This window comes from Thunnus albacares, chromosome 9 (genome assembly GCF_914725855.1).
Source record: "Thunnus albacares chromosome 9, fThuAlb1.1, whole genome shotgun sequence".
Classification (NCBI taxonomy): domain Eukaryota; kingdom Metazoa; phylum Chordata; class Actinopteri; order Scombriformes; family Scombridae; genus Thunnus; species Thunnus albacares.
In genome coordinates this window covers 14890136-14917441 of record NC_058114.1, presented here as the reverse complement: position 1 = coordinate 14917441, position 27306 = coordinate 14890136, and the positions used below count along the sequence as shown (strand labels likewise).

The 27306-nt window shown below is 40.5% G+C and overlaps 1 protein-coding gene across 1 annotated transcript in view; it reads left to right on the top strand.

The window, feature by feature from the left end:
• The first annotated feature begins 3778 nt into the window (after positions 1-3778).
• nr5a2 (nuclear receptor subfamily 5, group A, member 2) overlaps positions 3779-27306 on the top strand; it is a 69684-nt gene continuing 46156 nt past the window's right edge. The window contains exons 1-4 of the mRNA XM_044361292.1: positions 3779-4572; positions 7719-7837; positions 12127-12268; positions 19648-20360. Coding sequence (XP_044217227.1) covers positions 4491-4572; positions 7719-7837; positions 12127-12268; positions 19648-20360 — 1056 coding nt within the window. The 5' untranslated portion in view covers positions 3779-4490. The remainder of the gene's footprint in view (positions 4573-7718; positions 7838-12126; positions 12269-19647; positions 20361-27306) is intronic.

The following is a 27306-nucleotide window of genomic DNA, read 5'->3' as shown; positions in this document are numbered from 1 at the left end:
CCATATTTAAGAGGGGGTTATTATACATTTGGCCACACTACTTTCATCTGTGGCTACTTTAAAGTAACCAGCAGACGACCTCTGCTGCTTCTGCTTCTTCTTCTGGTGTTTTGTTTACATCAGACAGGCTATGTATCTGCCAGACTGCCACCTTCTTTGTTTTGTTTTGTGAGTCGTTGCTCTTTGCTGGATCCTGTAGTATTTTTAGAAAGTGAATGACTGTTTATATTATATCTTCAATACAGAAAACAGAGGTGGGTATGTGTATGTTTGTGTGTGTGTCAGGGGAGGGGGGGGGGGGGGTATTTCCTGGTTTTGAATACCCTGTGTGTGATGATTATAATTTAATGATGCTAGTGTGTGTGCTACATTTCCAAGGCTATTGTTATTTGATCAGTCATACATGCAGACATGAAGTCATTCATGAACTCACACACACACTCACACACACACACACACACACACACGGACATACAGACTAGCATACAGACTAGCATGCAAACAGACCAGTATGGAAATGCTGCACATGTCCCCAGCAGGTATCCACATGGTAATACACACACATAACTACAGGATGACACACTCCCTCGCTCTCTCTCTCTGTCTCTCTCTCTCTCACACACACACACAAACACACACACTGAAAAACGCACAGAAGTTCCTCATTAAATTAACAATGGCTGACTAAGTTTTGTGTGTTAATCACTCAACTTGCAAGCATATTATTTTTTACAGCAACAACATCAGAGGCTGCAAGTCTAATGTTTGTCTGTGATTGTGTGTATGTGTTTGTGTGTGTGTGTGTGTGTGTGTGTGCGCCATCAGATAAACCCAAACTTGGAAGTGTAACGTGGCCGAGGATTAGTCCAAAGTTTGAGCCTGTGGTGTCGGCATGGCTTCGCCTCTCTTTTGATGTGACTTTTACCACCTCAGACTGCAAACTATAAAGACTAATTGCCAGTAAAGTACTGCGAGTGACTCTCGTCTCTGTGTTTCAGTTCATTTTTCAGTTTCAGTGACTTTACTGTAGTTGTGGATAAGAAATAAACCTCGTGCTCTCCGTACTGTTTGTGTGTCTGTTGTCTGTCTTTTTGTGTTCAAACCTTTTGACCTGACTTTTACCCTTCCTCTGTGTCCTGCAATACCTTTCACTACAGCACCCACTATGTCTCTCTCTCTCCTACAGGTTAATCATTCCAGCAGTGCTATCATGCCAGAGAAGGTCTTATCAGTCTCTGTGTCATTTTATAACCTAACCTGCATCCCCCTCCTCTCACCCTCTTGCCCCTACTTGTCCTCTCCCTTGTCATTCTCTGACTGCCCCCCCCTTCCTCCTCCCGCACTGCCTGCCTGCAAAGTAAACCAGCTTTTAACCAATCATAGCCCAGAATTAAGAATGTGCTTCTGATTGGTGGAACCTCCTGCACCATGTCAACAATTGTGGTTGAAGTGCTGTTCACCAAATTATGGTGTGATGCTGTGTGTGATCACTAATTAAACACTATGAGAATTCAGTTGATTTCAGAAGTTCACCATATTATTTCACTACATTTTATTGTACTTCATTTTGTTTTTGTAACTTCTTGTCATTCCATGTGTTGTGCCCCATCTCCAGGTGAATGTGCAGGTCAAAGGAAATTAACAGGGGTGAAAAGAGGCATTTCCAGTGAAAAAAAAGATAATGCAGTGGAAAGTCGTGTGTGTGTGTGTGTGTGTGTGTGTGTGTGTGTGTGTGTGTGTGTGTGTGTGTGTGTGTGTTGGGAGTGGGGAGGGGTGTATTTTGGGAAAAGAAAAAGGGAAAAAGGGAGAAAAAAAACAGTGACAACAGGAACAGGTCAGCTCCACAGTGGATGTAATCAGGGCAGGTGAGCCAGTTTTGTGTGTGTGTGTGTGTGCATGTGTGTGTGTGTGTGTGTGTGTGTGTGTGTGTGTGTGTTGGCAGTGTTACACTTTTTACATCAGCTGCAGCTGCATGATACTGTACCTGCAGCACCATACGCATGTGTGCTTTAACTTAAAAAAATGTCAGTTGATTTTAAGTGACAATGTCAAGTAATATCCAGTGTTTTTTGGTCTTGAATAAACTTTTAGAGCGGGAATTGTATTGAACGTCACATTTAGCTGAACGTTAGTTGGACTTTTAAGAGCTCCATAGTGTAAGATGGGTCACATTTGAAGCATTATATTGAACCGAACATTTTACTGTAACTATTGTTGAAGCAATTAATTATGGGATGAATGCAACAGGTCGAGCAGTCTGTGTTTAGACAAAGCCTTCATTCTACAAGAATTTGAATAATTTGATTGTGTTTGTCCTGCTTTTAGTTAACAATAAAAGTTTAGGAGAGGCTGAGGTTGATATTATCAGGATAGCAGCCTGATAAAACGTCATAAATAGTGCAGGGAAAAATGCAGGTAACAGATAACTATTTCACCTTTAAATGCAGCAAAATAATGAAAAAAAGAGGGAAGAGTGTGTTGAGAAAACTCATTTTAACAAAAAAGTAGTTAACCTTAAAATTACACATAATTTGTGGTCTTTCCTTTACTGTGCTTGGTGATTTTATTGCATATTACGGTATTATGGTAAGACCACCATCTAACAGGCTGTTATAAAATTATAAAAATGTGTGATTCCCTGTGATCGTTTTAATCTTCCTGTGATTTTTAACTACTGGACGCGTGTGTGTGTTTGTGTGGAGCGCGCCCTCTGCGACCCTTCAGGTATGTCTGGCGATCGGCCCCGTGACTTTTCCGTGTCTCCCCTTGTTCGTCCACACTGGCTCAGGTCGATTAAAAGGAAACAGTGTGTTTCAGTGAACTGAAATAAGTGTGAGTGTGTGTGTGTGTGTGTGTGTGTGTGTGTGTGTGTGTGTGTGTGTGTGTGTGTGTGTGCGTATTAGGGTGGGTGCCGGGGGCATTAAGGGGACGTAGCCGCGCGGAAGCACTTTTTTGTGTATTTAATTTGGAATAGGCCAAATAGTGTGAATCTGACGTCAGAACACTAATTGATCCCTGCTCAGCCAATTACTGATAAAAATTCAGAAGCAGAGGTATAATTTATTGCGTAAGGGGGAGATTTGATCTGAAGATAAAGGCCATTTTAAGCCTGAGGCCGGCGCTGCTCACACAAAATTGAACAAACAAACCCAAAAGCTTCTAACGCTACAGAGGTTATTTTACAGGCGTTATTTTAATTTATATGGGCCTTACGCAGAATTTACTATGTCCTTCACTCGCATTATAAAATGGGATAACCCTGAAAGAAAGAAAGAAAGAATAAGAGGAAGAAAGAAAGAAAGAAAGAAAGAAAGAAAGAAAGAAAGAAAGAAAGAAAGAAAGAAAGAAAGAAAGAAAGATTCTTACGTTTTATTTTATAATTTTGATGTAATTTTAATGATCAGAGGAACCATTAGTGTAACCACAAGTGTAACTGAGTTGCACTGGGTGACCACAGAAACAGAGGACAGGATGCAAAAATTGATTATTATGGTTTATTAAATATTGCAATAAATGTAGCCCATATAAAGATGAATTGTTTTATCAAAAAACGTGCGTGTGCTGCAGTACAGCTCCTGTATTAACACTCTCCAACCCACATACCTTGTGCGCTGGATGTGCGCTCCGTGCGCTCACGGGGAGTCTGCTTTCACATGCAGTTGCATCACCTCGCTTGATTTCCTTGTTCTCCCTCCGCTTTTAAAGTCCATCATTAACGGGATTAAACAGCTGAGATTTTGGAGAGATGGAACTGGAGGGTTTGAGGCGATGTTTCCCGGTCTCCTCGCCTGATTGGACCGGGGAAAGATGATGTCAGACGACCGCATGCGTCCCGGATTGGAGAGAGCGGAGTAAACAAAGCCGCGAGGAGGAGGAGGAGAGGTCTCCACATCTCAAGACAGTCCGACCGACACGCCGAATCCGACTTTACGCACAGGAGAGGGCGGCCCCGGCTGCGCGTACTCGTCTGGTAAACGCTGAAAGTTACACTGACAGTCCGACTTTATTGGGTGACGCGCAAAAAAAGACTTTGGGACAAGCCAAAAGGAAACTTATCATCGTCTTTTAGTCCGGACGCTGTGCAGTTTTGTCGTTTGAGTAAGAGACTGATTCCCTAACTCAGCGCGCAACTGCCCTTAATAAGTATTGTATCGGGATCTCTCGTCTGTGTTCTGTGTTATTGCTGCGTTTTTTCGCAAACGCAATTTTGAAAAATTTAATTTGAAGTTGAATCAGGGCAGACACATACCGGCTATGCAACCCGGCTGTTTGGAGACAGTGTGAATCGTGTGAATCACGCTCTATATTCAGAGCATAGTAAGATAATTAGAAGACAGAGAGAAAGAGAGAGAAGAGACAGAAAGCAAGAAACAGACAGCTAAAACGAGATTTGGGACACTTTGAGCTGTGTTTGTGGGAACGTCTGCCTCTCACGTCCAGGTGTCCCGCCGAGCGGTGCGGAGTCTCCAGCTCAGGCCGGCAGCGCTGACATGCTGCCCAAAGTCGAGACTGAATCCCTGGGACTCTCTCGATCGTATGGCGAACAAGGGCACATGCCAAGAAACATGCAAGGTAAGAGCTGTCATTTCGTTTTAATCTCTGTAGACTACAAGGCAGGCTCATTAACTTCCACTTCAGTGTCTTTAACGGAGCGTCATCGTCTTCAGTGTGTATCTCAATGACACCCAAACTTCGCAACACGCTTAAATCCACTACATTTCTACGGATAATGTAGGCCAGTGACAAAGTAAGCTAATATTGTATGATAAAAGTGTTATTTAGGTCAATTCTTTGCGTCTCTATTTTTTAAATGCCCTTGCTGCGGTTTCGACATAAATTTGTTATTTTCTCTTAATATTTATTCTGATATAATAATTAAAAGCTACGTATGCAGATCTGACTTGAACTAGCTTTTAAAGGTTTGGCCTGTGATCAAACAATTAGTACACCCATGGTGGAAGTGTGCGGCGCCTGGTGCGTAAAACGGTGAGGCAGAGCAGAGGAGCTCTGTGTGTTTAACTTTATCTTCTCTGTGGTCTTATAATCAACTGAGTGACTTCTTCCCAGCATTTTAACTAATATGTAGAATTGACTTCTTATTGCGTGTGTATGCAAAGACTAGTTATGACAGAGATGATGCCAATTTTTTAAAAAAAACGACTACAGAGAACTTTGATTTAATGATTTGCTCCATGAATACCAAAATATTTGACCTCGAGCCAGTAAACTTTAGTCTTTGAAGCCTATTAATTCTGGTCTAAATTACACTTCATAAACATTGTAAAATATTCAAAATTGCGTGACAAATACATGACAAATCTTTATTTTGTAATGTTAACTTAAATGATTTCTATTTTTGTAATTTATCCATGCTGGCATAAAAAAAATGGATTGCAATTTAAAAATCAGTCCATCATGGGATTAAATTAAATTAAATTAAAACGGGGCACAAGTGCTACACTTATGCGTGTGATTTTTATTTTACTAATATGTAAGAAAATTTCACCAGTCATCCCCAACATTTAGGGAAGAATCACTTTAGACCTCTAAATGTACGAATTTAGATTTATGGCTCCAGAAATGTGCAGCTTTTATTGATTCCCAGAGGAAAACAAATGTTTGAGGTTCTTTTCCTTTTTCAGATTGGCGATAAATCATTCAAATTAATTGCTGCATACAATAAACCATTTTTTCTAATCGGTTTTACAAGGCGCAAATAAAGAAGTGACACTTCTCTGGGACTGACCCTCCTGTCAAGATAAACTCACGTAACCCCCCTTAATTCCCCTCATGTCATTCCACAGCAATATAAGCAGACAATCAATTAGCCCGGTCTATGTGGTTTATGAGACGCTGATAACACAGCCTTTGCTCACGAGGCAAGGAGTGCTTTGTTAGAGTGTCCGTTATCTCGTTTTACATGCGGCTAAAAACAAGGTAGCGCGGACTGTGACAGAATTTGGCGTTTCTTGCCCAATACTGCAGGTTTTTCCTTTTTTGGGGGCGGTGGGGGGTGTTGCATGAGCAAATGCCGTCTAGGTGATGAGAGACTGTGCTGACCGGTGTGTTTCTGCACCTTTCAAAGCAATGCAAAACTGTGTGTGCATACAGTTTTGCTGGGTAGCAGGGATGCAGGGGAGGGTTCACAGTAAATTCAATTTGTTCTTTATTCGCAATACAGACATCACCCACATTTTTATGTTGTTATAATTCTTAATCATGTGAAAACCAAGTACTGCAGCAGCGTGTTTTAAGGGAGGAAAGACCCCTTAAAAAATTACGGTTTTCTAAAATATATATATATATTATGCTCATCAATTAGAGGTACCAACTGGTACTAATTCAGCTTTATTTTTTATTTTACTGCCTCCATCACTGCCTAACTGCAACCAATACCCCGATTATGTTTATTTTCTTTTTTTAAATGTGTCCAAATCTGCAGCTGAGAACAGGCCCTGCAAACCATCTCCTTTTACGCGCTTGAAAGCAGAAGAAAAGTTCGGAAATGGAGCTTGCTTTGAGCTTCTGTGGAAAAACCGGCAGCCCGGTGGAACTTGTTGCTTCAGCTGGAATATGCAGCGCGGATCCCAGCAGTGCAACGCGTTAACAAACCAGAAATCATGTCTAATTAAAAGGTCTCAGCGAGCAGATGAGTGGATTTGAAGTAGAGCAGTAATATATGTGAGGGCCTTGGAAGGCGTCTAGTTGACAAAATATTTCCACTTTTACAGCCACTGAGGTTTTCCTGTTTGATCCTGGCTGCTTTTTATGATTAGAACCATAAATGCTTTTGTAACTGTTGTAAATGTCAGCCTGCCTGTTTGCGTAGCGCTGCCACACACAGTCTTATCAATGCAAGTATTTCTAATACGCAATTCAAAGGGGGCTACAACAAATACACCGCAATAGTATTTGAATTGTTTATTATATTGAGCCTTTAATGTTAATAAAAAAGAAGTGGGAAAAATATACTATTTTATTTCTCCATCTCTTTTAAATTCTTTTTTTTTTTTACTTATTCTTAATAATTACTGAAACTGCTTTGGAAACTAGTGAAATGATCCTGTCAAATTATATTGAAGACTTGGGAGATGGATTTTTTTTTTTTTTTTCCAGCGCAGAGTCACATAATGTTGCCTCTGCTTTAACACAACCAAAACGCATAAATGAAACTAAAGAGCTTGGCCTGTAGCATTGCGAGTGATTCTTCGAGAGGGAAAAATAATGTTGGTTGAAGTTGGTTTTGGATGTTTTTCTCCTCGCCTGCAGAGATAAGGGCTTCTCTGTGTGTCTTCATTTGTCTGTGGGCGGTAACATTTTCTCCTCCAATCCTTAACTCTAATATCTCTCCATTTCCCCCAGCGATTTCACGACTTAGATGCATGCATATTTATGAGGCTTACTTTCATGCGCTTTTTTTTTCTTCTATTTTTTTGGCTCCTGTCTGCAACGAATGTAGAAGAGAAGGCGGCAACAAGGAGAAATAAATGGTTGCGTGCTTTCAACTCATTCCAAAATCGACCATTCATCGTCTTCCCTTCCTCAAATTAAACCTCTACAAGTCCAACACAACTTAAAAAAAAAAAAAAAAATATCACATCCAGTTGCGTCGCGTGGCTCCCTGTGGTTCAACTTGAAGGATGAAAGTGGGCTTTTGGAAAAGAGATTGCTCAGCACTGAAATAGACTTTTCTCTGTGTGTCCGTGTCTCCTCCGCAGCCCCCCAGTTAAAAATGATGGACTACTCTTATGACGAAGACCTGGACGAGATGTGCCCCGTGTGCGGAGACAAGGTTTCAGGGTATCACTACGGACTCCTGACATGCGAGAGCTGCAAGGTGAGTGCCCTTATTCGTTATATTATTACAGTAATATTTCCGTAGTGACAAATAGTGTGTCTGTGGCATTATGACCTTTGTCTGCTGTGGCATCTAAATTTCCTATAGTTTCTAAACTTGTTTTTGGTAGTGAGGTCACAGCTGTCTATAGTTGCCTAATTAATGGTATTAATATAAAGTTGCTGTAGTTCATCCAGTACCAGGGTTACAATGGCTGAACATGGTTTGATAGTATTATTGTGCTTTATAGTGATGTAGTGTGTTTGTAGTATTCAGTAGTGAGTTTAATCTTTGGTATTTCTATCTGCTTTGGTATCATTATTTTCCTTCAGTATTGCAGGTATAGTCATATTGGCAGTAAGTGACTTATTTGAGCACACAAACCTCTGTTCATCTGTGGAGATGCATTTTTCTTTTGCAGTCACAGTTTTGCACACTATAGTAGACATTCTTGTTCAGCAAGTTTAACAGTAGAGCAAAGATTCAGTACCTCGTCATTAACATTACAGGAAACCCAACAGTAAAGAGGCCAGGAGTCAAATATTGTTATGACAATTGATCTAACAAACTTTTCCTGTCAGTATCAGATGATTTTTTTTTTTCTTCTTTTTTTGAATTGGTCAGCGGCTCGGAAAAGAAACAGGAGTTCAAAAGAAAATGCTATGGGTTTTTTGTAAATTTTGCAACCACCAAACACAGGAGGTTGGCGAAGAGGATTTAACCGAGGAGGCAAAGTACACAATAATACTGTCTTTGTTTGTACAAGCTTGTGTCCTACTGTCTAAAACTCTCATCACAAGTTCATTAAGAGCACAGCAGTATTGTCTGGTTGCAAAAGGTTTCCGTACACAGGTTAATAATGAGGCTGCTGCAAAGCAAACTGTTGCTGCTATTAATTTGAGCTCTATCAACAACTTTATTGTTGCTTTCATCTGCTCTCCTCAACACTGCACTAATAAGCATTACCCAAGTTTTTTTGTTTGTTTTTTTTTTTTAGTCCAGAAAAGCTGTCAGCTCAAAATTAAGCTAAGACAAATGTCTCTGTGTTAACACTATTTGGTGTAAAATTGCAGCACACGGTATTGATGTGGCAGTGCACATTTCTTGCCTATGTAGTCATTATTCAAAGCAGATGTTATAGATTTTATCCCGTATTATGACCTTGAGATGCTAAACACTTGCTTGAAGGGAGACATCAGTGGCATCTCTGCTGCTTTCAGCCTCAGCACAGCAGTCTTGTGCTGGAGAGCCATTTCACACATTTCCCAGTTTAGTTGAAATGGTGTGTACATGTGTGTGTGTGCATGCATGCAGGATGTAGATGAAGAGGTCTTTTATAAAGTGCTGCATATATCCTTGTTGAAACATTAATAATATTGATAATTACCTGAAGCTTGTCATTGATTATCTCTAAAATGCAGGCAACGTATTCAGTAATAGTATGATTTTCAGGGTTGGACTGATATATCAGTTTGTTGACATGTTACAGGCTCATATTGGCATTAGATATCCACAATCAGCCAGGCAGTGCAATTCATTTCCAGTGTAATGGTGCAGCATAAAAACTTTGAAAAAAAACAATTACATTTTATTCTTACTTTTCTATTAAATTGAAAATACCTTAACTTAAATTTGTTTTGTGTTACCAAAGTTGAACTTTTTCCAGTATTTTGCTTTATCATTTTTGAACACATTTAATAATTTTCAGTGAGTCATGACCTTCTCACCCCTCCCCTCCCTTTATCTTTCAACCCCCCAAAAACACTGTTGACAATAGGAGACATTTGTTTTCAGGGTCAGATTTTTTTCAGCTTTGGTTGCCAGTTTCGGAGTAAAGAACAGGCACACACACACACTCACACACACACACACACACACACACACACACACAGAAAGATAGGGAGACAGAAAGAGTTACACAAGTAAAGCTTCTTTTACCGCCTCATAATCCTACAACCTCCCCAAGCACGTACACTGGATCACATGGAGGTGCACACATGTATACACACACTGCAAATGTACACACACACACACACACACACACACACACATATCCCCCTTTCTTCATACACACAGGATACCCACATAGTGGCAGTAGAGGGGGTCGTCCACTAATCGGAATATCGCCGGTTCAATCTTCGGCTCCTCCAGTCCGCATGTTGAAGTGTCCTTGGGCAAGATACTGAACCCCAAATTGCTCCCGAAGGCTGTGCCATCGGTGTGTGTGTGTGTGTGTGAATGAGCATTAGGAACTCCTCCTGATGAGCAGGTTGGCATCTTGCATGGCAGCCTCTGCCATCAGTGTATGAATGTGTGTGTGAATGGGTGAATGTTTGCATATAGTGTAAAGCGCCTTGAGTGGTCGGAAGACTAGAAAGGCACTATATAAATGCAGTCCATTTACCATGTTATTTACATAAAGTAAACATGGTAACATCAGACCTGTTGGAATAACAACAACAAGACGAAATGGGCTGCAAGATCCTCATTGGCTCAAACCCTGAGAGACTTACTTTAGCTGAGACTGAGCTGAGAGAGCAATAGCAGAATTACCCTAAAATCCTATAATACAGACATTACAAGCAACTAGTGAGAAGGTAATGGGTCAGAGTTATAGTGGACATATCAAAAAATATATTTAAGATCTGCAGAGATTAAAGGAAAATAAATATGAGCAAAGCAAATTAAGGTCAAAGGGACTGTTTTTTTTATTATTTTTAAGTTAGACAGAAGACATATTAGAGCAAGGAAAGCAGGTGCGTAAGACATGGATTCAACGAGATGAAGTGATGATTTGAATTATGTTTTTCTTGCTACTCTGTTGGACTCACTAGCCAGCATTGACAAGAGGTAAAAGCAGTTTCCTGGTTGCTCTTTGTGTGTAGAGATTCTGCATAGAGTGCAGTTTGAAGATGGAATTCGAAGGTCAGGAATACATTCAGAAAATTTGTCAAATTCAAGTTGGGCATTATTTGTATGAATGTCCTGTTGCTACTTCAGAGAATACAATTTCACATTATTATGATGATTTGAGATTTTATGTTGATTCGTAGACCTTTTTTGGTTAAATGAGGATCTTTTGTTGCATGTAATGGCAACAGAAAGAGGCTACAGTTGCTTGCAGCAATCCCGTTATGCATAAAAATGAGCCTTGACGAGTGCCTTTTCTTGGTTTGAACTGCAGGTCAAATGAAAGCTTTTCAGTGATATGTTGTCCGCTTAATCTCCAGACGTGATATTGTGTGGTTTTTAAAGCATGTTCAAATCCAGTTTGGTTCAGATATTTATAGCACATGCTGTGTGCTAAATGGAAAATTGGAGAGAAAGTTCTCTCTGAAGCATGGATTTTTTAGCACTGAGAAGTCAATAATCCAAAACCGAGTGCAGTGCCCTTTTTTTTTCTCTTTTTTTTTGATGGATCAGGCAATGCAGATTGTCAATTAAATTTGTGTTTGGTGAGATATTGACAGCAGCACTTTCTTTTTATTTTATTTTTTTTCTAAAGACCAGGTTTAAGGATTCTCCTCCTAGGTTATGGATCTAGAATACATTAATACTATCTTCCCTTCGTTTGATTTTCACTGCTGCTGCCAATAATTAATTCCACATTGCAGGTATGAATCTCTGTAATCCCGGAACTGTGAATTATGGATATAATTTATTGGATTTTTTGGACTCCTGTGCTCATATTTTTCAATAATTAAGTGGAGAGTTGAAAAGATGCTTTTCCTGTAAATTCTAGAGTCTTTATGTGAATGGAGAATATCATAAATAGTAATGTAATTTTGACAGGACCTAAATTATTAGATTTGATACCCTTTAAAAACTGTTTATAATACAGTGAAAGCACTGTGTAAAGCCAATATGTGGAGAATTTGTTTTGCATTTTTGTTCAAAGCTGAATAAAATGTAGGCATGATATAATGTAGTAATGAAACTTTATAGTTTCTGTGCGTAACTTCCACGTTAAAGAATAAATCAAATCATTTGTTTTTCAACATCTTCATAAATTAAAAAAGTGTTTTAGAAACACTCACACTTTCTTTCATTTGTAAGAAGTGTATATTCATAGCCTTATATTCTGTGTGTGTGTGTGTGTGTGTGTGTGTGTGTCCGTAAATCATCAAAACATCCATTGGAGTATAGCTTTCAAAACTTCACTCTGTGTGTGTGTATGTGTGTATCCATTAAGCCTGTCCCTCTCCATCTGTCTGAGAGTGTGAATGGGCCAATTACTATCGCATTGCAGGGGTCAAGCGGGTTGACGTCTTAATTGGTTCTCTCCACAGGGCTTCTTCAAGCGCACCGTCCAGAACAACAAGCGCTACACATGCATAGAGAACCAGAGCTGCCAGATTGACAAGACCCAGAGGAAGCGTTGCCCATACTGCCGCTTCCAAAAGTGCCTCACCGTCGGCATGAAGCTAGAAGGTACAGCAACATGTTTGCATTTTTACATTTCAGGGGGTTTGTGCTGCCGTCCAGAATGACTTGAAATTGCAAGTTTCGCTGGTGTTTTGCTTATGTAATGCAATGTGTTTCCTGTTTCAATGTGATGTTGTGGTGGGATATAGCCCAGAGAGGGGATGTTCAAAAAAAATGTGATTCTTCAAAATGAACAAGAGAGATTAAATAAGACAAAGCACTGGGATTTCAATGTCTTACTCAAGGGCTCCCAGACTGAACAAATGGCTGTTATCAGCGTTGAACATGTGGCTTTCCAGTAACAAGACAGCATCTAGGCTGCTGAATGTAGTATACATCTCCTGGCTCACTTTTACCAGAAGTATTTCAAAATTATATTTTACTCTGGGAGAATATTTACATTTTTATGGTGTACATACAGTGCTCTACCTCTGCAGAATTTCATGAATAGTTTACCAAAGATTTTGTCCACTCCAGGGTTTCACTGTAAACACCATTCCCTAAAATATGATCTAGAACTTTTACACATCTGCAGGAGTGGAAAAGCAGATCCAGGCAGTGGTACTGCTTTCTGTGTGATGCATCATATATTTTTCGAGATATGATGCCTGTTTGCAATTACTGTTACTGAAACTTGGAAGGAAAAAATTATAACATGGAGCAGCTAAAATTGGAGGTTGACTGCTTCTGGACTTCCACAGAGGTGTTTTAAAAACCTCTACCAAAGTTCTTGTGAAATGACAGCACAAGTCATTTTCCATTAATTCACAATTCAACACACATCATCACAGCACATTTACTCTCTGGAACCTCAGAGTGAAAAATATTCTTCCATAATCAATTTGCATGTGAAAGGTTTCAGTCCGAATTGAGATATTCATATAATATTCTTAAAAAAGGGGAGAATACCTGCTCTGACACAGTGATTGCCATTAAAAGATGAACATTGGGGTAATTTCCGTTCTTCAGAATGTATACCTTGAACCTTGTGAAGTGAAACCTTTCATTTCTACCAGTGCGTTGACAACCAGAAATGCTTATTAGTATTTTAGATGGGGTCAGGGGGAGTTGGGGGTATCTGGTAGCTGCTGTGCACTTAAACTTGCCAGACAGAGTAATAGATAAAATATTAAACTTGGCGGCAGGGCGAGAATGGTAATGATGATACTTTTGGCCGGCTGTATCGAGGCCTCTTTGTTTAATTTGAACGTGGCTCAGAAGCTTGTTCAAACACAGCTATACAAAAGTGACAGGATAGCAGGGCAAGAAAGATTCTTCCAATATGCACAGATAATATTTAAAATCAACTATTTTTCCACACATTAGTTGACAAGTTTTACTCTAAGATTAATAATTTTGGAGTGGATAAAGTAACCTGAAGGTCATCTTACAGTAAATATAAAATAGAGGATGTAAAAGTTAATACTTATTTTGTTAACAGAGGGCTTAAGTTACAATAAAAATAGTGCAAATCTTTTTACTTTTGCAGTCTTTTAATAAGAGCAGGTATTATGTTATTCATCTGGCTCCAGTATCATATTGAAACAAAATTCTTCACACATTTGTAATTCAAACCAAATTAAAAATCCCTCGGCCCCTGAAATGATCACATACAATTGAGAAAAGCTTATGTGTTAAAGAGATAAGAGCATGGGAGGGTGAAAGTAAAGCAAAGACAGCCTAACTAAAATCTTTCCGGAGGCTTCTCCCTTTACCTGCCATGTGTGGTGTAATTAATTGCTGTTAATTGTGAATGGCCGCTGGGCAGAATGTCCTGGCCTGTCATCTTCCAGCTGACATGGGTGGGGAGCGGGTAGCATTTGATTTGTTTTGCTGGCGGTAGCTTTCAGCTCGGGGGCAAGACGGGCCCTGCAGCGCTCTGTCAGGGGCCAGAAGCTCCAGTGGGCGACTCCTGCCACAACCAGTAAAGACCTCCCATACAGAAAGGCTGACACCCCTCACCACACACACACACACATACAGTCACACTATGCACACACAAGCTCTCCCTGGTAAACACATACATATATTCATGAGAAGCCCAAAACGGTGTTCAGAAGGCCACAGGCAAGAGGGAGAAACTGTCATTTGATCTGAAAAAAAAAACAAAAAAACGTGTGTACAATAGCGGTGAAAGAGAAAAGGAGGTTTGGGGTCATGTGCTTTGTTATTACGAGCTTTTCATTCCATTACACAGCAGCTTGTAGCAACATGTGAATCCAGGATACTGAATGGAAACTAAATGTGGGCAAAAAAAACATGGGGGAAACTTTAAAGTTGACCCAAACTGTAACTTTCTTCTGTATTTTTCTGTTTACTTTTGCATCACTGGTGTTATCCAACATCATTTCTGTTTGTCGATAAGTCTGCCAACCAATGGGACAGTCTGTACAGTTTGCAGTGAGGTTGGCAGCTGTAAAGAAATCTGTGTTTGCATAATTATATGTGTGTGTTGGTAATGATTCAAAGTTTAGGGAGGGCAGTGAAATAAGGTGAAATGCCTGACAGGCGCATATCAGAGTGACATAAACAGTGTTGTGACATGTCTACCACCCCATCCCGACACGAGGAGATCATTCATATTATCTTGTGTTGATAACAAAACAAAAATAGTTAAAGCTCAGCGACGCCTATCTTTACGCAACACAGGAAAAGAACATTTTATAACACTGCAGTGGCATATCATATTCTCCTCAGCATGCCACTGCCACCAGATAAATGACTTACCTCTGACCCAGTGAGCAGCATTCAAGATATGTTTTCAAAAATAAAAAAATCTTTTCCTGTTGCATTGATTGTGAGAGGGAAGAGCTGCCTTGTGGGTAAAGTTTAAACCCAGCAGTTAATAGAATTATGAGTGTAATCTTAAACCCTTAAATTTAACCACATGTCATCAGCTACTAACATTTTTCCATCTAAATTTTGCAAATCCTATTATTTATCATAGGATTATAACATTTGTAAAAATGTATCAACATATAATATATATCAAAATGTGTGTCTGTAAAAAAGCTTTTTAATCGTTGAATTTATCTTTTCAAGTTGCTGTCAGGGGCAGGCAGGTCTTTGTGTAACACAGTACTGAAGGAAAAAAAAAAGTCACACACACACACTGTCTCACATACACACACTATAATGATGAAGACTGGCAGCCACGCGCTCATTTAAGCCACACAAACACACATGCTACCATGCTGTACAAATCCTTGCTTCTTCATATGCGCTGACCGTAGTATCTCAGTCAGCGTTGAATCATTGAGAAAAAGCCACATCCCACTAAGGTTTTGAACCATTAGCACGTCATTCACTGAAGCTGATGAAGCGTGCCGTATCTGAACAGCTCCCACTGGTATGATTTTCTTTTTATGCTCGCTAGAAGTTGCCTTGGATCATATGCTTCACTGAACTGCCTAATATTTCCTTCAGTTGTGTATCATCTTAAAGATGGAGCGTAAGAATGGTAATTGTGATACTGTGAGTTAAACATTTTGTTCCACTGTGGACTATTGAAGTCGGCAGAGGTGACCGATATTTTTTAGAAGTAACCATCTAACATTGAAGTTGACAATTCCTGCTTTTGCCCCCATTGATAAATGTTAATTTTACTGATTGGTTTTCTTTGATTGGACTAATCACTCTCATTTACAGCATTACTTAACAGACTCACTCAATCTTTCTTAGATGTCTCTTTTCCAGTGATTTTTATATTTAACAATATTTAATCTATCCATAAATCTAAATGTATTTATTAAAAAAAAAACGGTAGAGCCATTCATCTGAAATTAGCGCCACCAACTGAGTGTTTGTATATTCCTCTCTGTGCTCTTCTCCCTCCACTTTTTTTATCTCCTCCCTGTCTCCATCTTTCTCGCTCTGATTTGTCTTCCGTCAGCCTCCCAGTACCTGCGGTGAAGCCAGGGAGCTGTCCCATTACTTATGCATAGGTATCATAGGTATTCATGTGTGTGCATGGGATAGGGCGCATCCGGAGCAGGGGCCGGGGCCCCGACATGACAAACAGGGTGTCAGCAAGGCTCCGCGGGACCCATTAATATGCCGGCAGCCGACAGGGATCCTCACCTACGCGCGCTTAATATTCCTGTATATTAAACAACCATAAATCAGAGGATATAAGCGCTGAGGGCTGTGTGTGTGTGTGTGTGTGTGTGATGTGTTTGAGTGTGTAAGGGGCTGCGTGTAGGTAGATGGCATATGTGTAATGTGCAGAGAAATTGTCTGTGTTGAGGATGTGGTGTGTGTGTGTGTGTGTGTGTGTGTGTGCTTGTTTGTGTTCGTACATGTTCGAGATGGTGTGTACATGGGGCATTGGATACTTTTGGGGAAAGGGAACAGGGTTTTGGTTGGGTCAGTTTGTGAATTTATGGATGTGTGTGTGGACGTGCTCTCAGACATTAAACCAGGGGAATTCAGAGTGGAAGACAGCGTCAGCCTTTTAGCTTTTCTGCCTGGCTTTAGCCCCAAAGCCTCACTGCTAACCCACAACATCCCCCAACTCAGATCTGTTTCACACTAATAGAGTGAAGTTTCTTCTCATATGTTCAAAGAGGGAAAATGACGTGTTTTTCTTCCTTGTGATATTTTTCTTCATATATTCTTTTTTTTTTCTCAATTTTGAACTTTTATTAGTTTTTTTTTTTTTTCTTTTTTTCCTGGCTTCTATCTTGCTCACTGCTTCACTTTCCAGACAACTCATGTCAGTCAAACTGTGTGGAGTGCTATCTCTTTTCTCGTATTTTCTTGAATTTCCATAGGTGGCTGTCTTTCTTGTTTGCCTGTCCAGCAGTGTTGGCTGTCACTGTCATACTAACTATTTAGTTTGTCTTGTTTATTCCAAAAAAACCCACAAACATCCAGTGAGCTTATGTCTGTAACCAAAACTGGATTCTCAATGACTGATGTGCTTTTAGAGTAAAAAACATTTTCTTGCATGACAACATTTAAAAATGACTTAGCTCAGCATGTCTGTGTTTCTGTTTTTTCAAACTCTGATTTCGTTTGACACAATTTTTAAGCCTGTGAAAGTTTTTGGGTCATACGATAACTTTGTCATCATAAACTCAATCCCTGCAGCATCCATCCTATTAACATCTCTCCACCTCACTCAAACACATAGTCGTCTTTGCTCCCGACACACACTCACACACCCCCACGCACTGTCCTCCCCCCTTATCCCCCCTCCCCCTTCCATATTAATCTGTGTTACATGCATGCAAATCACCTTGTTTAATTAGAGACAAAGAATCTGCGTGTGTGTGTGTGTGTGTGTGTGTGTGTGTGTGTGTGGTGGTGGTGGTGGTGGTGGTGGTAAGACCTACACCCCCCAATCCTGATATTCATGATGTGATGTGGGTCCCTGGGTCCGAGGCAGGCAAGAAGGCAGTCAGGGCCTAATTTTGTTTTCCCAGTAGGGCCAACTATTAGTTTCTCAGCTCATTAATTACGCTGTTGTGGAGAAATCATTAATAGTTAAAGTCGCCCTAAAATAATGTATAATGGATACATTTGACGGGGCTCCTGATTTCTTTTTCTTTTTTTTTCCTTTGATGTGTGATCAATTTTTTAACGGTCATGATAATCCCTGAGCCGGGCTGAGTGGGCACTGGAGTTGACCTCAAGCATGTTGGGAAATGGTCGTGTGTGTATGTGTGTGTGTGTGTGTAAAATCACTGTGTATAAATTACATACCACTTGAGCAGTCGGAGGCTCTCCGAGGTGGCAGAGCGTCTGGCTTGTTCCCATCTCTCTTTCTGTGATCAGGACCAGTGTGTAGCATTTTCCGTGCTACCTAGTGTGTGTGTGTGTTTTCTTGTGTGCGAGTATACGAGAGAGAGTCAGCATGTGGGTGTGAGTGTGTGTGAGAGTGTGGGTGTGTTTGTGTGTCTCCCCTCTCGGCTCCTCTCGCTCAGATCAGTGACAGACACTTTTGTAACGGAGGTCATTAAAATCACTCCCAAGGCAGCTTGGAGTGTGTGAGACAGTGTGTGTGTGTGTGTGTGTGTGTGTGTGTTTTTGTGTGGTTGTCTGCCCCCACCCTCCACCCCCCCACCCCACACACACACACACACACTCCGACCCCCCCCCATCCCACCCTCTCCACACCCCCTCTACAATTTTCTTCTTCTTCCTTTCACTCATTTGTCAAGACATCATGAGCTGGAGTTGACCCAGGCTGACTCGTCATGTTATCTGAGCATTCAGTGTGTATGATTAGAGCAAATGTATGTGCATTTATTTGCATATATGCAGTTAAATATGTGGGTTTCTTTTAAAGAGGGGAGCAAGACCTTATGGAGCACAATAAAATTAAGTCCACAATATTCTGCAGTATTGGTATTACTGAGTGTTTTTCTGTTGCGTAGTCTCCCAGACGTCCGTTAGCTCGTTGCACGCTGGGCTCAGTGAGCCTCGTCAGAGTAAGAGGTAATTAAGTATGAATAATTAACACCAGCGCCCTCCGACTGGGAGACAGCAGAGCAGCTTCCCCATGGCAGCAGTCGGCCAGATCACACATGGCCCTCGTAGCAGTCCACTGTGTACCCGGCTCGTTCATTAGAAATACCCACGGCACAGACACGTTGTGATCCTCACCACAGGATCCTGCACAAGGGAGAGGGGGGGGGGGCAACATGGGTATATTTGGATCATCAGAAAAAGAACCCCTATTTGCTTGTTGTCAGCCATTTAAGTCTTTGGGGGTTTGTAAAGAAAATAAGTTTCAGCTAATGGTCAGTGAGATATTGAAGCTTTTAGTTATTGCATAATCAGATAGCATTTTAAAACATGTATTTTATGAAGACATCTTTACTTTTCTGACTCTATTGCCAATATCTACCTTTTGAGTCGTGTGTTTCCTGAGTGGTAGACAGAGATAGCCAGCTGCACAGTGATCCTCTAGCAAAGCAATTCATAGAATTTTGTTTCTTTGGTCAATGAGTAACTGCACTATCTCTTAGACCTGTTGGGTTTTAGGAGTCAACAGGTAAATGTCAAGTGTAATCACCACAGGGAAACCTTTGCCCTACATAACAGTTACAAATGTGGAGTTAATTTTTAGACAAATCTTATATTACCACCAAAATATAGGATTTAGCCTGTAAAAGTGAAATTCTCTGTTAGTGTACATGGCGGATAAATCATTCTGGATGAAACCTTTCAAACATATTTTATTGCTTAATTTAATTGATCTCTTGGTTGATTTTATGTGAATGTGTCAAAAGGTAGTTAGTATTGTACATAATGATGTGTTTTTGCATGAGTACTATCAAGGCTGAGTACCATGCAAGACAAAGATTCACATACTATTGAGCTAATTCTGTCCTCTCCCTCTCTTGTCTCCTTTTTTCACCTCTCTTCCTGCCTGTCAGCTGTACGGGCGGATCGCATGCGTGGCGGTCGCAACAAGTTCGGCCCAATGTACAAACGCGACCGGGCCCTCAAGCAACAAAAGAAGGCGCTGATCCGAGCTAACGGCCTGAAGATTGAGGCCATGAGCCAGGTGATGCAGGCCGTGCCCACCGACCTCACCATCTCATCAGCCATCCAGAACATCCACTCAGCTGCCTCCAAGGGCCTTCCACTGAGCCACCACGCTGGCCACCACCCCGGTCACCACCACCACCACCACCATCATCATCATGCCACTGCCCTTCCCCCCACAGACTACGACCGCAGCCCGTTTGTCACTTCGCCAGTCAGCATGGCAATGCCGCCACATGCCGGCAGCCTGCAGGGCTACCAGGCAGCCTACGGACACTTCCAGGGCACGCGCACCATCAAGTCTGAGTACCCAGACCCGTACACCAGCTCGCCAGAGTCCATCATGGGCTACGCCTACGTCGATGCCTACCAGTCAGGCTCGCCACCCAGCTTTCCCCATCTGATCGTAGAGCTGCTCAAGTGCGAGCCGGATGAGCCGCAAGTTCAGGCCAAGATCTTGGCCTATCTGCAGCAGGAGCAGGCCAGCCGGGGAAAGCATGAGAAGCTCAACACCTTCGGCCTCATGTGCAAGATGGCTGACCAGACACTCTTCTCCATCGTGGAGTGGGCACGCAGCAGCATCTTCTTCCGTGAACTCAAGGTAGGTGTGCATGATCTCAAAATACGAAAGTGCTCTTGTTTGAGTGTGAGAAGTTTTTAATTTTATTTTTTACAACCTGGGTTTTATTTTCATAGTTGTGGCAATCATCAGTTCAGCATACTACTATTTAAACTTTAATTCAGTTTGCTGTTACTCTGCAGGCCTTAAATAAATTATCCTGCATTTTGTTTCAATGCTAAATCTTTCACTATGTTGTCATCCATAATTGACAGTGCTTTACGCAGTTCGTGAACATCATCTCTTCAATCCTTTATCTTCAACAGGCCTTTAATCTTCCTCTTTTATGCACTGGCTCAACACTAATGCAGAGTGCACAGGGCTTTGGGGGGTGAAGGGGTTCTGCTCGTATCTGCCACCGCTGTCTGTCCCGCTGCCTGATCAAAATTCAGCAGCCAGGCATATTTACCCTGTGTGTGACACATTTTGGCTATGGGTTGTGAAAACTTTGACTATGAGCTTCAGGCACTTTTCATACTAACAGGGTCCTAGTCTGAGGGTTTTTATGTGAACTGAATACCGCCCATCTCCCCTTGAGATATTCCTCAGATCTAAGTGGGCACATACTGTGTGATGATATGAGATATTGTCCATTAGCATATTGGTCAAAGAAAATTCAAAGAGCTGACCGTTTCACACAGAAGATAGAGTCACAAAAATAGCATATCATCTGTTTTCTCCTCAATCACAAATAATTTCAGTTAAATGAAGATTACTTTAAACTTGTAGTTTGCGATATTGGGCATTCTTTAAAAGTATTTTCACTTGGTATATTCAAGCTGGTTTAGTCCAATAAAGGTTGGTTTACACAACACAACACTGTGTCCTCTGTGACTGTTTTATCACAGTCAATCGTAACGGACAAATGGTAACTGTCCTCCAATGCCAAACTGTAAAAATGTGATAATTCCCGCTCTTATTCAACACAGAGCCCAAGGGAGAGTTTCTGGTGTGTGTTTGTACGCTCGCAGCTTTATTTGCTCTGAATGAAGGTTAATATTCGTGGCGACATGAAAGGGGGTTTGATTAGTCTGTGCTTCACCTGTTTTTCTTCCCGTTGTCTCACTCCTTTGTCTGTTTGTTTCACACTGCATCGCCAAAGGCTCAGCTGCATATTCATGGGCCCGGGCCTGTTGCGAAAATTCCCTCCAAATATTTAATATTATTTTATTTTCAAAGGGGAAAATAACAAATGAAACAAATGTAATATTTAAAATGGAGCCAATTACAACACAGACAAGAGTCCTTGAAAAATACATGTTGACATTTAGCACGCTCCGTGTCCCCGCTATTGACATTTTCGAGATCTGTATTTGCATTCAGCCGGGGTGCACAGTACTTCACTCATACACACACACACGGGCTAATCCTAGGGTGTGGCTACAGCTAATAATTGTGTGCGGTTTGCCCATTAACTTTGAATGATCATTTTTGCTCCACTGTGAAGCCTCTCTGTTTCTCACACCCTCAGCCTAATTCAATTATCTCACTCACTTGTGTTTGTCACTCCCTGATTTGCTGCTGAATGAAATGTCATTATGTTTGCATAATGACTACCCATATTACTGGAGCTTAATAGTAATTGAGCCGGATGCCTGTTACAAAGGTAGAAAATGACCTGGGCTCAATGCAGGGCAAACCTCTTCCTGCACCCTGATCCCCCATAAAAAACCTCTCCTGCTCCTGTTGCACAGCCTCCATTGGTGGGGGTGTATTTCACTTAAGTGAGGGGGATAATTGAACTTACCCCCAGTGCCCTATTTTTAAAGAGCCATCTAAAACACAAGGGGGATTGAAAAATAATGTGGTAGCTGTGGCTGTGACAGTTTTTCCCACACACGCCACAATCGTCTCTTCCATGCTCGTTTCTCATTAGTAACTACTGGGAGGACTTCTGAGCACAGCTCAGTATCAGTGATGGTGAGGAGGATAAGCTAACCATGAAATAGTCAGCTCTCCCCATTTCAAACACAAGGTTCTGCTGGCAGTATTGAACAATTTTTTTACTGGTATTATGGATATTGTTGTGATGTGCTTTTGGTTTCAAAAGATCTTCCTTGATTTTTTTTTTTGCTTTAGAGTAATTTTTTCAGTGGAGCTTTAACTGTATTGCTTGGATTTGTGTATTAATCATAATTGAAGAGTGTGTGCACTGTGTAGTGTGTGTAGTGTGTGTGTGTGTGTGTGTGTGTGTGTGTAAATGTTCTGCTGTTCTGCTGTGGTGCTTGCCTTTGTGTGTTTGCTGCTGCAGTTCAACACCAAATTAGATAGAAATACCCACTCACGACCTCTGACCTCTCCACTTTATCTCCCTGTGAACATGCCTGCTTTTGTCTATGTTTATGTATGTGTGTGTGTGTGTGTTAGTGTAATATGTGTGTGTATTCATACATATGAATACATGTCTGCTAATGGTCTGCTCAATCATGTCAAACATTGCCAATATTAGGGTTTTGATCTCTGGAGAAGCTACAAATGTACACTTACTTGTTGTATTTAAGGTGTTTCTGATAAAAGTATTAAATGGTTTGTGTTCCGTTGAATAGATGAAGGATTGCTAGTTCAATAAAAAAAATTATTATGTATTTGAATCCACCTGTCCTTTGACATCTCCTGCTAATGTTGATCCGACTAGATCTGTTTAGATGAGAGATTGAGTTGGGGACCTGTAAGACAGGAAGCAGAGTAGAATTAAAAGTTTGTCACAGGAGTAGTGCAGCACTGTAGGAAGCTATAAATACACTTTCATCTCACACACACACGCACCACGCACACATGGCCACATTACTGTAAGACACAGACACCACTCACACATAACGCACAGTGCCTCTCACTATTATTAGCTCAGTAAGAACAAAAGAATTTCTCCGGTAATAGAGCCAAGCTGGGAGGGTGTGTGCGAGGCGTCTGCCAAAAAAAAGTGTTTAAAGATTTAGTTTCCATAAGTTCGTCTCGGTCACAGGACTCATAAACATTTAGCCATTAGAAGGACCTTCTAAAGAGCACTCCCCATTCTTTTCCAATGTGGCATGCTGCCTCTCTCTCTCGTTCTCCCTCTCTTTCTGGGAATGAGGCATGACGTGAGGGACGTTTATTTCTAACACCTTGGATCCGAGAAGTTAGGGTGGGCTCTTCCCGCCAAAGTACCTCAGTTCTGATTGGTTTAACACATTGACAATTAGAAAAAGTCCAGGTCTGGTGCACTGGTTTTGAAATCAGTGAAAAAGTGGCGTGATGAGGGAACGTTATGGCAGTACTGAGATCATGATCACTTGTGGTTATTTTATAAAATTTGAAGTGAGTTGAAGACAGGTGCGTGTGTGGATGTGTGTTAGGCTTATGTGCGTCTGAATGTCTTACTTGCATATAAGCATCCTATTATTTTTCAGTATGTTTCTTAAGTGTATTTTGACCTTATAACAAGTTTTTATCCAACATATTGACACTGTTGCAGATCACGGCTAGTTTTTTAATGTATGTATTTATATTTTTATGCATTAGTGATTATTTCAATACTGCGTGTGTCAATTCATGAGAACATCCCAGAGTTTGAGTATGTGCTAAAGGGGGAAACATGTGTTTGTCTCTCAGTGACATTTGCTAGCACAGGGTTGGTGCCACCCCTCCCCTCCTCCTGTCCTCCACTGTCCTGCCATGAACCCCCCTGCCCGTCCCGACGCCAACGCCAACCAGACAGATTTGTATGTGTTAAAGGACAAATTCACTCAAAAATGCTTTAACAGACTTTCAAGAGAGCTACTGGCAATGCCTGGTCTTGAATTTCTGTGTAAATTTTGTGTTGTTAACCGTTTTGTGTTATTGGACATCATAGATAGTGGTTTCTCTTGACAGTAGCCTTAGCGAACCAGAACTGAATGCAGCCACATGTATGCTGTGTTTTCTTAGGGGAACACTTGTCTAAAGGCATTCTGGGAAATGTGGGAATTCACTAACGGAATAAAAAATAAATGAGGCAGGATGAAGGAGATGGGACACAACAACAATAATGCATAACAGTTTATATACTGTGCATTATGTATTATGTATTTCATTTTTTGAAATTATTTCTACTGTTAGAGCATCTTGCTTCTGACTTCACATCCTCCTAATACTTAGCGAATGACATTAGACAGAAGGTTACATGACAAAGTATTGGACAAAAATGTAACAAAGTTCGCACCCTGGCTTCAAACTCAAAACGTGAATACACTCTGTCCTCAAGTCCACCACATCCAGCTGAAATCATAATGCATGCCTGATGTCATTATGATAAAAAAAAAATTCTAAAATGCAAACAAAGAACTACATTAAGGAAAAACAAATACTAATCATAACTTCTGAAAATTCAAGTGCTTTGTATGAACATCTCACAAGAGAAAGAAACAAATACAAAATGCAAAACAAACAAAAGACGAAACCAAAAAAAAACTCAAGCAAATTGACATACTTCCAAAAAAAAAGTGATGCATAAAATGACATGGACAATTTTAAAATAAATTAGATTGCCCTTGCTGGAGGAAAATCATAAGGGAAGTGAGAGTTTGTCTTGACTGCACTGCACACAACTCTGGTCAATTAAGATACTTTTGCAAGGATCACAAAGTTTAGTTCAAACTGGTTGATGGAGTTTAAGTACGTAAACATAAAAAAAAAGCAGCCATGCATGAAAACTGTAAATATTACTCTCTTAAAAACAACTCCTCTAATGTCCCTGTACCAATAAACATGAGTGAGGACAACATGTGTGCGTGTGTTTGCATGTGTATTTATACTGTGTACAAGTGTGCGTGTGTGAGGGTGACTCATAGTTGGTCCACTGCTACCCTCTCTCCTCCATTGTTCCACTGTTGGGATGGCTGGCCTGACTCCCACCACAAACACAATGGGAGGTAGAATTTAGCAGGCCGATCGGGACTATTGATGATTCATATGTTTATATCTCACCTTCCTTACTCAACTCCCTTTTCAACCCAAACCCCTTCCTCTCTACACCCTTTAATAAAAAAGGATGTGTCTCTGTGTTGGGACAGCGAGCGCTTTTGTGTGCCTTGTCAACACACGTTATACAGTACTTAACGAAGTAACAGGAAACACCACATCAGAAAACACTTAAGTAATCTAATTTGCTAAGGCTGCTACAGTTCAGCCATATTAAAAAAAAACCCACACATATTACATAGAGTATGTTTCTCTTTCATCATATGTTTATTCATTTCCTATATTTCCCAGATTCTCACTTGCTTTTCAATAACACCAAGAGAAGATTTATGATCTTGCTGGATTTAATTAGATATAATAACATGTGAGCTATGTAAAGCTAATAGTTTGAAATTGCATATGCATCACAGAAACAACAAAATGTTCAACAATCTGGAAATAATTGCAACACATGCCAACATATAAAAACAGCAACAACAGTGTTTGCAAGCTGAAGGTCTGTGGCAGGAACACTCAAGTAAAATAGTTTTAAAAATCACTTTTTGAGTAAAAAGCATTTACTGTGATAGAGGGTTAAAGCAGTTGTCAAAGCAAAGCATCCTCCTCCTCCTCCTCCTCCTCCTCATTCCATAATCAATATATTTTTGGCATCTCAATTATTTTGTCTTAATTCTTAATAAAAGAAATTGTTTGTGACTCTGAAATAAAGGTTGTTACTTCAACTAAAGATGACGTATCCATTTCTAAGAGGATATTATTGTTAAGAATCTGTCTTGGGTAAATGCTGTGTAACTTTATACATATATTTAGTCCATCAACCTGATAAAAGTGGAGCAGGGAGGAAAATGCCCATGACGTTTTGAAATGTGGCCTCACTGTTTATTTTATCCAGGGACAGTTTTTCGGGGGGATCCAGACAGGTTTTTGTGCCTCTCTGTCTCTTTCTTTTTTTCTGTTTTGTCTCTCTGCATGTAGCGGGAATGGCAAAAGCAGAACTGAGGGCCATTAAGTTGAGGAGGAACTGTATTAGAAGTCTTGTTCCCTGGGAAAGCTCCCAGCTGAGATGGGACGGCCATATTGGATAAACAGATGGCCGGGGAGAGGAAAGGACAGGCGAGGGGAACAGAGGTGAAACAAAGAGGGGAGATGAGAGAGGAGACGGGTAGAGAAGGAATGTGGAGAGAGAGCGGAGGAGAGGGAAGGAAAGGAGAGGGACTAACAAAAGAGGAAGAAGTAAAGAAAAAATGACAAGATGTAATGGATGGAGAAAGTGATAATGGAGGAGAAAAAGGAGAGGAGAGAAAGATACTAGGAGAAAGAAAATAAATCCAAAGGAGCTATGAGAGTTGAAGAAAGTCAAGAGGAAGGGCAGGAGGGCAGGAGGGGGGAAGCGGATGAGGTAATGAGTGTAAAACATACAAGACAGGCATTACCATGTCTTGCTCAAGGGCATTTTTATAGGAGTGTAGTTGAGCACATTGGCAAGATGTCAGAAAAATTGTAAAAACATGTAAAATTACACTGTTAATTTCTATTTTTTTTTAGATAAATGATGGAAAAAATCTTCCAATTAAGTGGTCTTTTTTGATTTTTTGGCATTTTCTAATTTAGTTTTTGTGTTTTTTTTTTCAAATTAAAGAATGTAATTTATTAGTATTGCTTTTAAAAGACAAGTAATAAGTATTAAGCTACTCAGAATTTTGATGAAATGAGCTGAATTTTATTTAATAGGCCTCAAACACAAATAAACATATAAAAAAAAATGTCCAAGCACCATCCCAGTCTGGCAGGCAGATATTGTGAAATAAGTCCTCTTTTTTTCAGTTGACTTGAATTCTCTTCCAGCTCAAATTTCAAAAAGTCTTAAAAAAAAAAAAACTTGCAACAACTTGAAAAATGAGATGAGAGCTCCTTAGGCAGTAGAATTATTTACAACACTGATTCTTGTCCGTTGGTTTATTGGACTTATCAGAGTGGCTGCATGTCAGTC